We start from the raw sequence: 13,958 nt of genomic DNA on the forward strand, positions 1-13,958 counted from the left end.
TGTTAAATTTAAAACCTGATGGCCACTTTTAAAGCCATGTTCTTAAAACAATGTAATGAGATACTTTTCCTTAAATACTAAGACAATAAAATAAGAAATTTTTACATGTAAAACATCATCAACTGTGAAAAGTCAGAAGGACTGACACACACAACTCAGAATGTCACTCACCTGGTGGCTTCCGGAAAACCCATCTTGTAGAGTGTTACAACCACAGCTCCTCCGAGGCCTAAATTATGCTGCAGAGCCACCTTTGCACCAGGAACTTGCCTCTTTCCGGCTTCCCCTCTCAGCTGCCAGCAGAGTTCTGCACACTGAGCAAGACCTAACAAATCAAACACAGAGCACGAGTCTGTTGGATTAGAAAGCTGCTTCCACCAGCTTTCTCAAGCCAGAAAAAGGATGTTTGTGACGTTAAATTAAAGCATTTGATTAAGCCGAGACAACTTTTGTGTAAATAGTAACTTCTCTTAAAACACTGAAGGGTTTTGCAGCTAGTTATTTTCTCTCTAAATTTCTTTCCTGCACTCTTTCAACTTACTCAACCTGTCGTTTTCTGGCATGTTGAAAGAGAAAACACTGCATCTACAATTCTCTAGTCCAGGGAAAATGGCATAAAAATAATTTAATTTTACCATTTTTAATGTATTAAAAGAAAATAAACAAAGGTTTGGAAGTTCACATTCCCTAAAAAGTTTGGCTGGTATGGGAAATTTTTCCTATTATTTTCCTCCAAGTAGTTCCCAACAAGCCTGGCGCGGTGGCTCAAGCCTGTAATCCCAGCACTTTGGGAGGCCGAGACGGTGGATCACGAGGTCAGGAGATCGAGACCATCCTGGCTAACACGGGGAAACCCCGTCTCTACTAAAAAAATACAAAAAAAAAAAAAAAAGAATGAGTTGTTTTCCAGACCTATTCACACCTACTCACAAGAAAAGTTCCAGATTCACAAGGATAACATTCTGTCCTCTGAATAATAAAACCAAAGATGTTTAGAGCTGAAAGGAACTTACTGATGTAAGTTACTGAGAAACACAAAGGTGAATGGTTACAAAGCAGGCTAATTCCAGAGGTGAGGTTAGAACCCATGATTCTAGATGTACATTTGTTTGCCTTTCTATAGGATCAGCTATTAAAGGAGAGCTGGTTAAGAATGTTCTATCAGGGCCAGGTGTGGTGGCTCACGCCTGTAATCCCAGCACTTTGAGAGACTGAGGCAGGCGGATCACGAGGTCAGGAGATCGAGACCATCCTGGCTAACACTGTGAAACCCTGTCTCTACTAAAAATAAAAAATAAAAAATTAGCCGGGCCTGGTGGCAGGTGCCTCTAGTTCCAGCTACATAGGAGGCTGAGGCAGGAGAATGGCATGAACCCAGGAGGCGGAATTTGCAGTGAGCCAAGATCGGACCACTGCACTCCAGCCTGGGCCACAGAGCAAGACTCTGTCTCAAAAAAAAAAAAAAAAGAATGTTCTATCAGGATAGACTGGTCTGCAGGTCTATTAGTTACAGTGCCTATTCTTCCATGCACATCCCCAGCCACAACTTCCAATTCCTGAGTACCTGTGACAATTTCCTGTATAAATCCCAACTTCCCCAAGAAATTTAACTGCTGCTTTTCATTTCTAAGCAGTGTCTATATATTTATAGACCATGTATCTTAAACACTATTTTAAAATAGGTAGCTCCCAGTGTGGACAACATAGCAAGACCTCATCTCCACTAAAAATAAATTTATTTTATTTTATTTTTTTGAGATGGAGTCTTGCTCTGTCACCCAGGCTGGAGTACAGCGGCACAATCTCAGCTCACTGCAACCTCCACCTCCCAGGTTCCAGTGATTCTCCTGCCTCAGCCTCCCAAGTAGCTGGGACTCCAGGCGCACACCACCACTCCCGGCTAATTTTTTTTTAATTTTTCAGTAGAGATGGGGTTTCACCATATTGGCCAGGCTGGTCTTGAACTCCTGACCTTGTGATCTGCCCACCTTGGCCTCCCAAAGTGCTGGGATTACAGGTGTAAGCCACCGCACCCAGCCTAAAAATAAAAATTTTTTATATCAGCCAGGCATGGGGACACGTATCTGTAGCCCTAGCTACTCAAGAGGCTGAGGAAGGAGGATGGCCTGAGCCCAGGAAGTCAAGGCTGCAGTGAGCTATAAACAAGCCACTGCACTCCAGCAAGGCAAGATTATAGGGTAAGACCCTGTCTCAAAAAGAAAAAAAAAAAAAAAAAAAAAAAAGGTAGCTCCACACCTGGTAATAGCTTTTTGAATTGTGAACATTTTAGAAATTAATGAGGAAGGCCAAACTGAAATGTTACTCTATTATACCCAAACTTGGGGGCAATCAGTTTTATTGGAAATCTGCCTTTATGAAAAGCCTAAATGAATATGTAAGACAAAAAATATTCAAACTGGTCTTAGATACACTGCTAGTTGTCTTCACAAAAGAATAGATGCAATTTACAACTATTTGAGAAAATACGCAAACTCGCCATTGATAAAAATCAAACATACCATTTTATGCCAATCAAATTGGTAAGAATATTTAAAAATGGGAATAATCAATGCAGGGGAAACTATGGCAAGATAGTCACCTCCATGCAGAACTGGTCAAAGTTTAAACCAGGACAACCTTTTTGGAAAGCAACGTACAAAGTTATGAAGAGTCTTTAAAATGCCTTCAAAACCATTCATGGAAATAATCAAATGTTGGGAAAGTTTTACACACAAAGCTATCTGTTCATCAGATTGTTACAACAGTGAAAATCTAGATAATCTAGAAGTGAAATAACCGGGGAATGGTTAGGTAGAGAGGGGCAAAGGGAGCAAGTTCTCCTTGGCCCTCTGAAGGTTTCCTGAAAAATCAACTTGTAAAAGTCAGATTAATTAGAGAAAGGGTATACAAATTTATTTACTGTGTATACATAGGAGAATTCAGAATAAAGACCCAAAGATACAGGGGAAATTGTCTATTTTATGCTGAAGTTCAACAAAGTATGGAACAGCCGTATAGAAATATGATTAGACAAAAAGTGTATGATCTAATGCTAATAGACTGAGCGGGGAAACCCAGCCAGGCCTGTCCATCTAGATTCTTCTTGGCCTGTCTGAGCATGCATTCCTTACTTCTGAGTGTGGGGCAGGTCCCTTTCTGGAATGCGGGTCTTATGACCTATAGTCAAACAAGATAGGTCAGACAATTTCTTTATGGCCAATTTTTACACAGAAAGGTGAAGGGAAGTTATAGTAGTATTCTAGGTTTTAAGACTGGCTTTGAGGAAAAGGGGTTATGGCTTTCAAGATCTACCTTGAGGAAGAGGGATTCTCCCCACCACGGCTGGCCTTGGTGGGGAGAATGGGACTGAGAGACAGGAGACCAGGAGAAGGCCAGAGAAAAATTTTTGCTTCTGAGGCTTTTATTCTAGTGTATTGTTTTCTAAGCCCTAACAGTGATGTAAATTATAAGCTAGATGTAAAGAGAAAAAGCAAGCTGTTTTTCCTCTCAGCATACTCACAGCACACTTCTGTAACCAGATGTCGGGAAGGTGAGGGGTTCCCCCAAATACCAAATCGATTCTTTTACAGACACCAATGAGGTATTCTGTAATTCATTTCCATTCTAACACTATTTACCTGGAGATAGTGTCAGATCCCATGGGTTGAGGGCTGAGTCCCACCAGGCTGTTCATAATTCAGATGCCAAATGCAAGTCCAGGCCACCTGTACTTCCAACCAACTGGTTACAAACCATCATCTTGCTGCAAACCTTTCCTAACAAGATAATGGTCAACCTTTTTACATGAAAGTAACTGACCTAGGACTCAGTTACATAGATAAGAGTATACAATCTGGTTGCTTCTAAAAATAAACCATTCGAACATGTATCAAGCACTCTACCAAATGTTAAAGATAACAGAGGATTCACAGTGTAATGTAAATATAAAGTGCTAACAAAGATAAGGACACTAAGTGCTATGAATAGCCACAGAATGGAAAAACTATAGGGGATAACATTATGAGTTATTATCTGAGGTCTTTTCTTCCTTCTCCTTGAACCTATAAACCTTCCTACACTATCAAGACAGCCAAGTACAATAAAGTCATAATTCGGCTTTAGTTTCAAATTAGACATCTAAATGCTTTAACAAAAACAACATTAAAAAGCATGGTTTTCTACTATCAGAGCCTGAATTTTTGAGGAAGAAAAGGCTTGTTGAGTTTCAAAGAGCAAAAAGCTTTCATAGATGCAGCATAGACTGAAGAATGTACATTTATAATAGAGCAGTTTTTCTCTCCAAAAGATATAAAATTTGTCGCATGCGTCTGTGTGAAGAGACCACCCAACAGACTTTGTGTGAGTAACAAGGCTGTTTATCTCACCTGGGTGCAAGCAGGCTGAGTCCGAAAAAGGTGTCAGCAAAGGGTGGTGGGAATATCGTTAGTTCTTACAGGTTTGGGATAGGTGGTGGAATTTTTTGCAGGCAGGGGGTGGATCTCACAAAGTTCTCAAGGGCAGGGAGAATATTACAAACTACTTTTATTATTATTATTATACTTTAAGTTCTAGGGCACATGTAAGGGCGGGGAGAATATTACAAAGTACTTATTATTATTATACTTTAAGTTCTAGGGCACATGTGCACAATGTGTAGCTTCGTTACATATGTATACATGTGCCATGGTGGTGTGCTGCACCCATTAACTCATCATTTACATTAGGTATATCTCCTAATGCTATCCCTCCCCCCTACCCCCAACCCATGACAGGCCCCGGTGTGTGATGTTCCACACCCTGTGTCCAAGTGCTCTCATTGTTCAATTCCCACTTATGAGTGAGAATATGCGGTGTTTGGTTTTCTGTCCTTGCAATAGTTTGCTCAGAATGATGGTTTCCAGCTTCATCCATGTCCCTACAGAGGACATGAACTCATCCTTTTTTATGGCTGCATAGTATTCCACAGTGTATATGTGCCACATTTTCTTAATCCAGTCTATCATTGATGGACATTTGGGTTGGTTCCAAGTCTTTGCTATTGTGAATAGTGCCGCAATAAACATACATGTGCATGTGTCTTTATAACAGCATGATTTATACTACCTTGGGTATATACTCAGTAATGGGATGGCTGGGTCAATGTTATTTCTAGTTCTAGATCCTTGAGGAATTGCCACGCTGTCTTCCACAATGGTTGAACTAGTTTACAGTCTCACCAACAGTGTAAAAGTGTTCCTATTTCTCCACATCCTCCACATCCAGCACCTGTTGTTCCCTGACTTTTTAATGATCACCATTCTAACTGGTGTGAGGTAGTATCTCATTGTGGTTTTGATTTGCATTTCTCTGATGGCCAGTGATGATGAGCATTTTTTCATGTGTCTGTTGGCTGCACAAATGTCTTCTTTTGAGAAGTGTCTGTTCACATCCTTTGACCACTTTTTGATGGGGTTGATTTTTTTCTGTAAATTTGTTTAAGTTCTTTGTAGGTATTAGCCCTTTCTCAGATGGGTATATTGTAAAAATTTTCTCCCATTCTGTAGATTACCTGTTCACTCCGATGGTAGTTTCTTTTGCTGTGCAGAAGCTCTTTAGTTTAATTAGATCCCATTTGTCAATTTTGGCTTTTGTTGCCATTGCTTTTGGTGTCTTAGTCATGAAGTCCTTGCCCATTCCTATGGCCTGAACGGTATTGCCTAGGCTTTCTTCTAGGGTTTTTATGATTTTAGGTCTTACATTTAAGTCTTTAACCCATCTTGAATTAATTTTTGTATAAGGTGTAAGGAAGGGATCCAGTTTCAGCTTTCTACATATGGCTAGCCAGTTTTCCCAGCACCATTTACTAAATAGGGAATCTTTACCCATGTCTTGTTTTTGTCAGGTTTGTCAAAGATCAGATGGTTGTAGATGTGGGGTATTAATTCTGAGGGCTCTGTTCTGTTCCATTGGTCTATATCTCTGTTTTGGTACCAGTACCATGCTGTTTTGGTTACTGTAGCCTTGTAGTATAGTTTGAAGTCAGGTAGCACGATGCCTTCAGTTTTGTTCTTTTGGCTTAGGATTGTCTTGGAATTATAGACTCTTTTTTTGATTCCATATGATAGCTTGATGGGGATGGCATTGAATCTATAAATTACCGTGGGCAGTATGGCCATTTTCGTGATATTGATTCTTCCTATCCATGAATATGGAATGTTCTTCCATTTGTTTGTGTCCTTTTATTTCACTGGGCAGTGGTTTGTAGTTCTCCTTGTAAGTTGGATTCCTAGGATTTTATTCTCTTTGAAGCAATTGTGAATGGGAGTTCACTCATGGTTTGGCTGTCTGTTATTGGTGTATAGGACTGCTTGTGATTTTTGCACATTGATTTTGTACACTGAGACTTTGCTGAAGTTGCTTATCAGCTTGAGGAGATTTTGGGCTGAGACGATAGGGTTTTCTAAATATACAATCATGTCATCTGCAAACAGGGACAATTTGACTTCCTCTTTTCCTAATTGAATACCCTTTCTTTCTTCCTCCTGCCTGATCTCCCTGGCCAGAACTTCCAACACTATGCTGAATAGGAGTGATGAGAGAGGGCATTCCTGTCTTGTGCCAGTTTTCAAAGGGAATGCTTCCAGTTTTTGCCCATTCAGTATGATATTAGCTGTGGGTCTGTCATAAATAGCTCTTATTATTTTGAGATATGTCCCATCAATACCTAGTTATTGAGAGTTTTTAGCATGAAGGGTTGTTGAATTTTGTCAAAGGCCTTTTCTGCATCTATTGACATAATCATGTGGCTTTTGTCTTTGGTTCTGTTTATATGATGGATTACATTTATTGATTTGCGTATGTTGAACCAGCCTTGCATCCCAGGAATGAAGGCAACTTGATCGTGGTGAATAAGCTTTTTGATGTGCTGCTGGATTCAATTTGCCAGTATTTTACTGAGGATTTTGGCATTGATGTTCATCAGGGATATTGGTCTAAAATTCTCCTTTTTTGCTGTGTCTCTGCCAGGCTTTGGTATCAGGATGATGCTGGCCTCATAAAATGAGTTAGGAAGGATTCCCTCTTTTTCTATTGATTGGAATAGTTTCAGAAGGAATGGTACCAGCTCCTCTTCGTACCCCTGGTAGAATTCAGCTGTGAATCCATCTGGTCCTGGACATTTTTGGTTGGTAGGCTATTAATTATTGCTTCAATTTCAGAGTCTGTTATTGGTCTATTCAGGGATTCAACTTCTTCCTGGTTTAGTCTTGGGAGGGTGTATGTGTCCAGGAATTTATCCATTTCTTCTAGATTTTCTAGTTTATTTATGTAGAGGTGTTTATAGTATTCTCTGATGGTAGTTTGTATTTCTGTGGGATTGGTGGTGATATCCCTCCCCTTTATCATTTTTTATTGCGTCTATTTGATTCTTCTCTCTTTTCTTCTTTATTAATCTTGCTAGTGGTCTATCAATTTTGTTAATCTCTTCAAAAAAAATAGCTCCTGGATTCACTGATTTTTTGAAGGGTTTTTTGTGTCTCTATTTCCTTCAGTTCTGCTCTGATCTTAGTTATTTCTTGCCTTCTGCTAGCTTTTGAATGTGTTTGCTCTTGATTCTCTAGTTCTTTTAATTACGATGTTAGGGTGTCAATTTTAGATCTTTCCAGCTTTCTCTTGTGGGCATTTAGTGCTATAAATTTCCCTCTACACACTGCTTTAAGTGTGTCCCAGGGATTCTGGTAGGTTGTGTCTTTGTTCTCATTGGTTTCAAAGAACATCTTTATTTCTGTCTTCATTTTGTCATGTACCCAGTAGTCATTCAGGAGCAGGTTGTTCAGTTTCCACGTAGTTGAGTGGTTTTGAGTGAGTTTCTTAATCCTGAATTCTAGTTTGATTGCACTGTGGTCTGACAGACAGTTTGTTATAATTTCTGTTCTTTTACATTTGCTAAGGAGTGCTTTACTTCCAACTATGTGGTCAATTTTGGAATAAGTGTGATGTGGTGCTGAGAAGAATGTATATTCTGTTGATTTGGGGTGGAGACTTCTGTAGATGTCTATTAGGTCTGCTTGGTGCAGAGCTGAGTTCAAGTCCTGGATATCCTTGTTAACTTTCTGTCTCATTGATCTAATGTTGACAGTGGGGTGTTAAAGTCTCCCATTATTATTGTGTGGGAGTCTACATCTCTTTGTAAGTCTCTAAGGACTTGCTTTATGAATCTGGGTGCTCCTGTATTGGGTGCATATATATTTAGGATAGTTAGCTCTTCTTGTTGAATTGATCCCTTTACCATTATGTAATGGCTTTCTTTGTCTCTTTTGATCTTCGTTGGTTTAAAGTCTGTTTTATCAGAGACTAGGATTGCAACCCCTGCTTTTTTTTTGTTTTCCATTTGCTTGGTAGATCTTCCTCCATCCCTTGATTTTGAGCCTATGTGTGTCTCTGCACGTGACATGGGTCTCCTGAATACAGCACACTGATGCGTCTTGACTCTATCCAATTTGCTGGTCTGTGTCTTTTAATTGGAATATTTAGCCCATTTACATTTATGGTTAATATTGTTATGTGTGAATTTGATCCTGTCATTATGATGTTAGCTGGTTATTTTGCTCGTTAGTTGATGCAGTTTCTTCCTAACATCGATGGTCTTTACAATTTGGCATGTTTCTACAGTGGCTGGTACCGATTTTTCCTTTCCATGTTTAGTGCTTCCTTCAGGGGCTCTTGTAAGGCAGGCCCGGTGGTGACAAAATCTCTCAGCATTTGCTTGTCTGTAAAGGATTTTATTTCTCCTTCACTTATGAAGTTTAATTTGGCTGGATACGAAATTCTGGGTTGAAAATTCTTTTCTTTAAGAATGTTGAATATTGGCCCCCACTCTTTTCTGGCTTGGAGAGTTTCTGCCAAGAGATCTGCTGTTAGTCTGATGGGCTTCCCTTTGTGGGTAACACGACCTTTCTCTCTGGCTGCCCTTAATATTTTTTCCTTCATTTCAAATTTGGTGAATCTGACAATGATGTGTCTTGGAGTTGCTCTTCTTGAGGAGTATCTTTGTGGAGTTCTCTGTATTTCCTGAATTTGAATGTTGGCCTGCCTTGCAAGGTTGGGGAAGTCCTCCTGGATAATATCCTGAAGAGTGTTTTCCAACTTGGTTCCATTCTCCCGTCACTTTCAGGTACACTAATCAGACGTAGATTTAGTCGTTTCACATAGTCCATATTTCTTGGAGGCTTTGTTTGTTTGTTTTTACTCTTTTTTCTCTAAACTTCACTTCTCGCTTTATTTCATTCATTTGATCTTCAATCACTGATATCCTTTCTTCCACTTGATTGAACTGGTTACTGAAGCTTGAGTAAGCATCACATAGTTCTCGTGCCATGGTTTTCAGCTCCATCAGGTCATTTAAGGTCTTCTCTATGCTCTTTATTCTAGTTAGCCATTCATCTAATCTTTTTTCAAGGTATTTAGCTTCTTTGCAATGGGTTCGAACATCCTCCTTTAGCTTGGAGAAGTTTGTTATTACCAATCGTCTGAAGACTTCTTCTCTTAACTCGTCAAAGTCATTTTCTATCCAGCTTTGTTCCGTTGCTGGCGAGGAGCTGCGTTCCTTTGGAGGGAAGAAGCACTCTGATTTTTAGAATTTTCAGCTTTTCTGCTCTGGTTTCTCCCCATCTTTGTGGTTTTATCTACCTTTGGTCTTTGATGATGGTGACACACAGATGGGGTTTTGGTGTGGATGTCCTTTCTGTTTGTTAATTTTCCTTCTAACAGTCAGGACCCTCAGCTGCAGGTCTGTTGGAGTTTGCTGGAGGTCCACTCCAGACCCTGTTTGCCTGGGTATCGCCAGCAGAGGCTGCAGAACAGCAAATATTGCAGAACGGTAAATGTTGCTGCCTGATCCTTCCCCTGGAAGCTTCATCTCAGAAGGGTACCCTGCTGTATGAGGTGTTGGTCGCCCCCTGCTGGGAGGTGTCTCCCAGTTAGTCTACTCAGGGGTCAGGGACCCACTTGAAGAGGCAGCCTGTTCGTTCTCAGATCTCAAAATCTATGCTGGGAGAACCACTACTCTCTTCAAAGCTGTCAGACAGGGACGTTTAAGTCTGCAGAAATTTCTGCTGCCTTTTTTTCAGCTATGCCCTGCCCCCAGAGGTGGAGTCTACAGAGGTAGGCAGGCCTTGCTGAGCTGTGGTGGGCTCCACCGAGTTCGAGCTTCCTGGCCGCTTTATTTACCTACTCAAGCCTCAGCAATGGCAGATGCCCCTTCCCCAGCCTCACTGCCACCTTGCAATTCGATCTCAGATTGCTGCGCTAGCAGTGAATGAGGCTCTGTGGGCATGGGACCCTCCAAGCCAGGTGCGGGATATACTCTCCTGGTGTGCCATTTGCTAAGACTGTTGGAAAAGCACAGTATTAGGGTGGGAGTGTCCCGATTTTCCAGGTGCCATCTGCCACAGCTTCCCTTGGCTAGGAAAGGGAATTCCCCGACCCCTTGTGCTTCCTGGGTGAGGCAATACCCCGTCCTGCTTTGGCTCACACTACATGGACTGCACCCACAGTCCGACAAGCCCCAGTGAGATGAACCTGGTACCTCAGTTGGAAATGCAGAAATCACCTGTCTTCTGCGTCACTCACACTGGGAACTATAGACTGGAGCTGTTCCTATTCGGCCATCTTGGAACCTTTAAGGGCAGGGAGGGTATATTGTACAAAGTACATTCACAAGGGCAGGGGAATATCACAAAGTACATTATCCCAAGGGCAGGGAGGATGTATTGTCACAAAGTCAATTGATCAGTTAGAGTGAGGCAGGAACAGATCACAATGGTGGCATGTCATCAGTTAAAGCAGGAACTGGCTATTTTCACTTCTTTTGTGTATCTTCAGTTGCTTCAGGCCATCTGGATGTATATGTGTAAGTCACAGAGGATATGATGGCTTAGCTTGGGCTTAGAGGCCTGACAAAATTATCTATCACATGTAAAATATATTTCAAAAACAAAAGTAAAATACAGTAGTGCCCTCACATCCATGGTTTCACTTTCCACAGTTTCAGTTACTCTCAGTCAATTATGGTCTAAAAATACTGAACAGAAAATGCCAGAAATAAACAATTCATAAGTTTTAAGTTGTATGCTGTTCTGAGTAGCATGATAAAATCTCACGCCATTCAGCCCCATCCCACCTGGGATGTGAATCATCCTTTTGCCCAGCATATCCAAGTGGTATATCCTACCCACCCATTAGTCAGTTAGTAACTATCTCTGTTATTAGAAGGACTGTGATGGGTACTGCAGTGCTCATGTTCAAGTCATCCTTAGTTTACTTAATGATGGCCCCAAAGCGCAAGAGGAGTGAAGTGACAATTCAGATGTGCATACAAGTGCTTCCTTTAAGTGAAAAGGTGGAAGTTCCCAACTTTAAGGGTAAAAAATGGTATGCTGAGGTTGCTAAGATCTATGGTAAGAACGAATCTTCTATCCGCAAAATTGTGAAGAAAGAAAAAGGGGCTGGGTGTGGTGACTCATGCCTGTAATCCCAGCTTTTTGGGAGGCCAAGGAGAGAGGACTGCTTGAGCACAGGAGTTTGAGACCAGCCTGGGAAGCATAGGGAGACCCCACCTCTACAAAAGAAAAAATAAAATAAAATTAGCTGGGTGTGATGGTGTGCACCTGTGGTCCCAGCTACTTGGGAGACTGAGGTGGGAGGATCATTTGAGCCCAGGAAGTAGAGACTTCATTCAGTGAGCCATGTTTGCACCATGTCTGCACTGCACTTCAGCCTGGGCAACAGAGCAAGACTCTATCTCAAAAAAGAAAAAGAGGGCATGACGGTTCATGCCTGTAATCCCAGCACTTTGGAAGACCGACATGGGTGGATCGCTTTAGCCTAGGAGTTCGAGACCAGCCTTGGCAACATGGTGAAACCCTGTCTCTACCAATAATATAAAAAATTAGCCACGTATGAAGGTGCGTGCCTGTAGTCCAAACTACTTGGAAGACTGAGATAGGAGAATCATCTGAGCCCAAGAAACCGAGGCTACAGTGAGCCGTGATCATGCCACTCCACTCCAGCCAGAGCAACAAAGCAAAACCTTGGTTTCAAAAATAAAAAAAAGAAAAAAAATAGAAATAGAAATTCAGGGCTTTCTCCTAGTTATCTCTAGCTAGCAACAGGTATCTAGGGTAGACACCATCTCCTGGGCTATTTGTCCTGGCACAAATAGAGTTTAATGATAAAATTTACCTCTCCTCACATTGCAGTGGTAAAAATGCAAAACTCTGGGCAATGGAAATAAGGATGGGTGTCCTGGAGGATATGATGAAAGGTAAAACAGAAACTTTGGTGAAAAGCTAATTAGCCCTTACTGCCTTGCTGGCTTTTTAAGAGTTTATATTGGATTTAGGTCTTACCAGTAATCATCCTAGGATTTATTTTGGCAACCTCTTATAGAGTAGGAGAGCTAAGCCATGGTTTGATTTGAAAATGCTAGGTCCCTTGGCTAAAATTCCACTTATTCTCATATCATTTTCACCCAAATTCTTAAGACCTAAGAAGTTTATAATGCCTGTAAAAGTACTGAAACATGTAAACAAAAATCACAGGATAGAATAATAATATACGTGTCATTAAAAACATCAAGAACTACGTGAATGCAGAAAAAGAAATAATTACTTCCCACAGGAGATCAGAGCATCTTATAATAGAATTGAAAAAGATCTATGAATTCATCAAATCTAAGGCCCAACAGACGGGCAAAATTCTCCTTACAACATTCCTATCAAGTTGTTACATGTATTTTTTGTGCACAGCCTCTGTGACAGGTAAATGCATGCTCTCAGGAGGCAACCTATTCCATTTTTGAGAAGCCATGTTAGAAAGTTCTGTCTTGTATCCAGCCAAAATCTACCTTCCAATGAATTCTTCCTAATGATCCTAATTCTTCTCACATTAAACAAATGTATTCCCTTTGCTCCATGCCACGTTCTAGATGTTAAAGGAGCAATAACATATTCAACTATCCCTTTAAATATGCAATGTATTGCGCACTGTTCAAGGTAGAGAGACAAATGAAATATGAATCCTGACTTCACAGGCTCTTAAATAGGGAAGATTTTTTAAAGCTTATAAATAATTATAATATATACTATGAGCATAAATGTCAAAAGAAAAGTCCTGAGAGAGTATGGGAGTTTAGAAAAGGGAAAGATTAATTCAATCTATGGAAACAATCAGTGAAACAGGAAGAGCTTCATAAGGTGGATAACATTTGAGAGAGCACTTGGAGATGGGCGTTTCCACCGAGGAAAGGACATGGAAGCACAGTATAATGGGTAAGACCCTGGATGCTAGGAATACATAGTCTGTGTTTGAATCTTAGCTTTGCCACTCTCTAGCCTGATGACTTCATGCAAATTATTTAAACTCTCCATGCCTCTATTTTCTTCTTTTGTAAAAGAGAAAAATCGATATGAAAATTGAATGCACTTGTACATGAAGTGTACTTAGAACAGTGTATTATTATTGAGAAAATAACAAAGGTAGAGTTTGTATAGGCAAAAAGGAATTAAACCTGTTTGGTAAAAGCAAACAGTTTGGTTTAAACACCCTTCCTCTTTCTGCATCTCCTTCCCCAAAACTCAAGTAGATAGAAATGCTGGCAAAACACCTGGCATGTGATGGGATTTAGCAAATCTTCCTGACCCTGCCATCCTCCCTTCCCTTTTTCTCCTCTTCAAACTTCTGCTTTGTGCTTCTCCTATAGCACATTCTGCTTTGTATTATAATTACTTATTTAAATATATAAGTATTTGTATTCTTGTATTATCTGCCTCTTATACACTTCCTGAGGCTAGTAGTTACCTTGTATATCCTAACCCTAGCCCTCAAATCTGGCTATGAATGAGAAGCTCTGGGGGAACTTTGAAAAAATATAAATTGTTTAGGACCAACCCAGACCAAAGAGAATTTCTAAGGGTAGGACA

General features: G+C 40.5%; 1 protein-coding gene across 2 annotated transcripts in view; it reads right to left on the minus strand.

Annotated features, from left to right (window-relative positions):
* SCP2 (sterol carrier protein 2) overlaps nucleotides 1-13,958 on the minus strand; it is a 127,996-nt gene that overhangs the window by 37,251 nt on the left and 76,787 nt on the right. For both annotated transcript variants that reach the window (XM_030941992.1, XM_010372198.2), the window contains exon 12: nucleotides 172-325. In XM_030941992.1, coding sequence (XP_030797852.1) covers nucleotides 172-325 — 154 coding nt within the window. The remainder of the gene's footprint in view (nucleotides 1-171; nucleotides 326-13,958) is intronic.

The sequence above is a fragment of the Rhinopithecus roxellana genome, chromosome 12, assembly GCF_007565055.1.
Source record: "Rhinopithecus roxellana isolate Shanxi Qingling chromosome 12, ASM756505v1, whole genome shotgun sequence".
Classification (NCBI taxonomy): Eukaryota; Metazoa; Chordata; class Mammalia; order Primates; family Cercopithecidae; genus Rhinopithecus; species Rhinopithecus roxellana.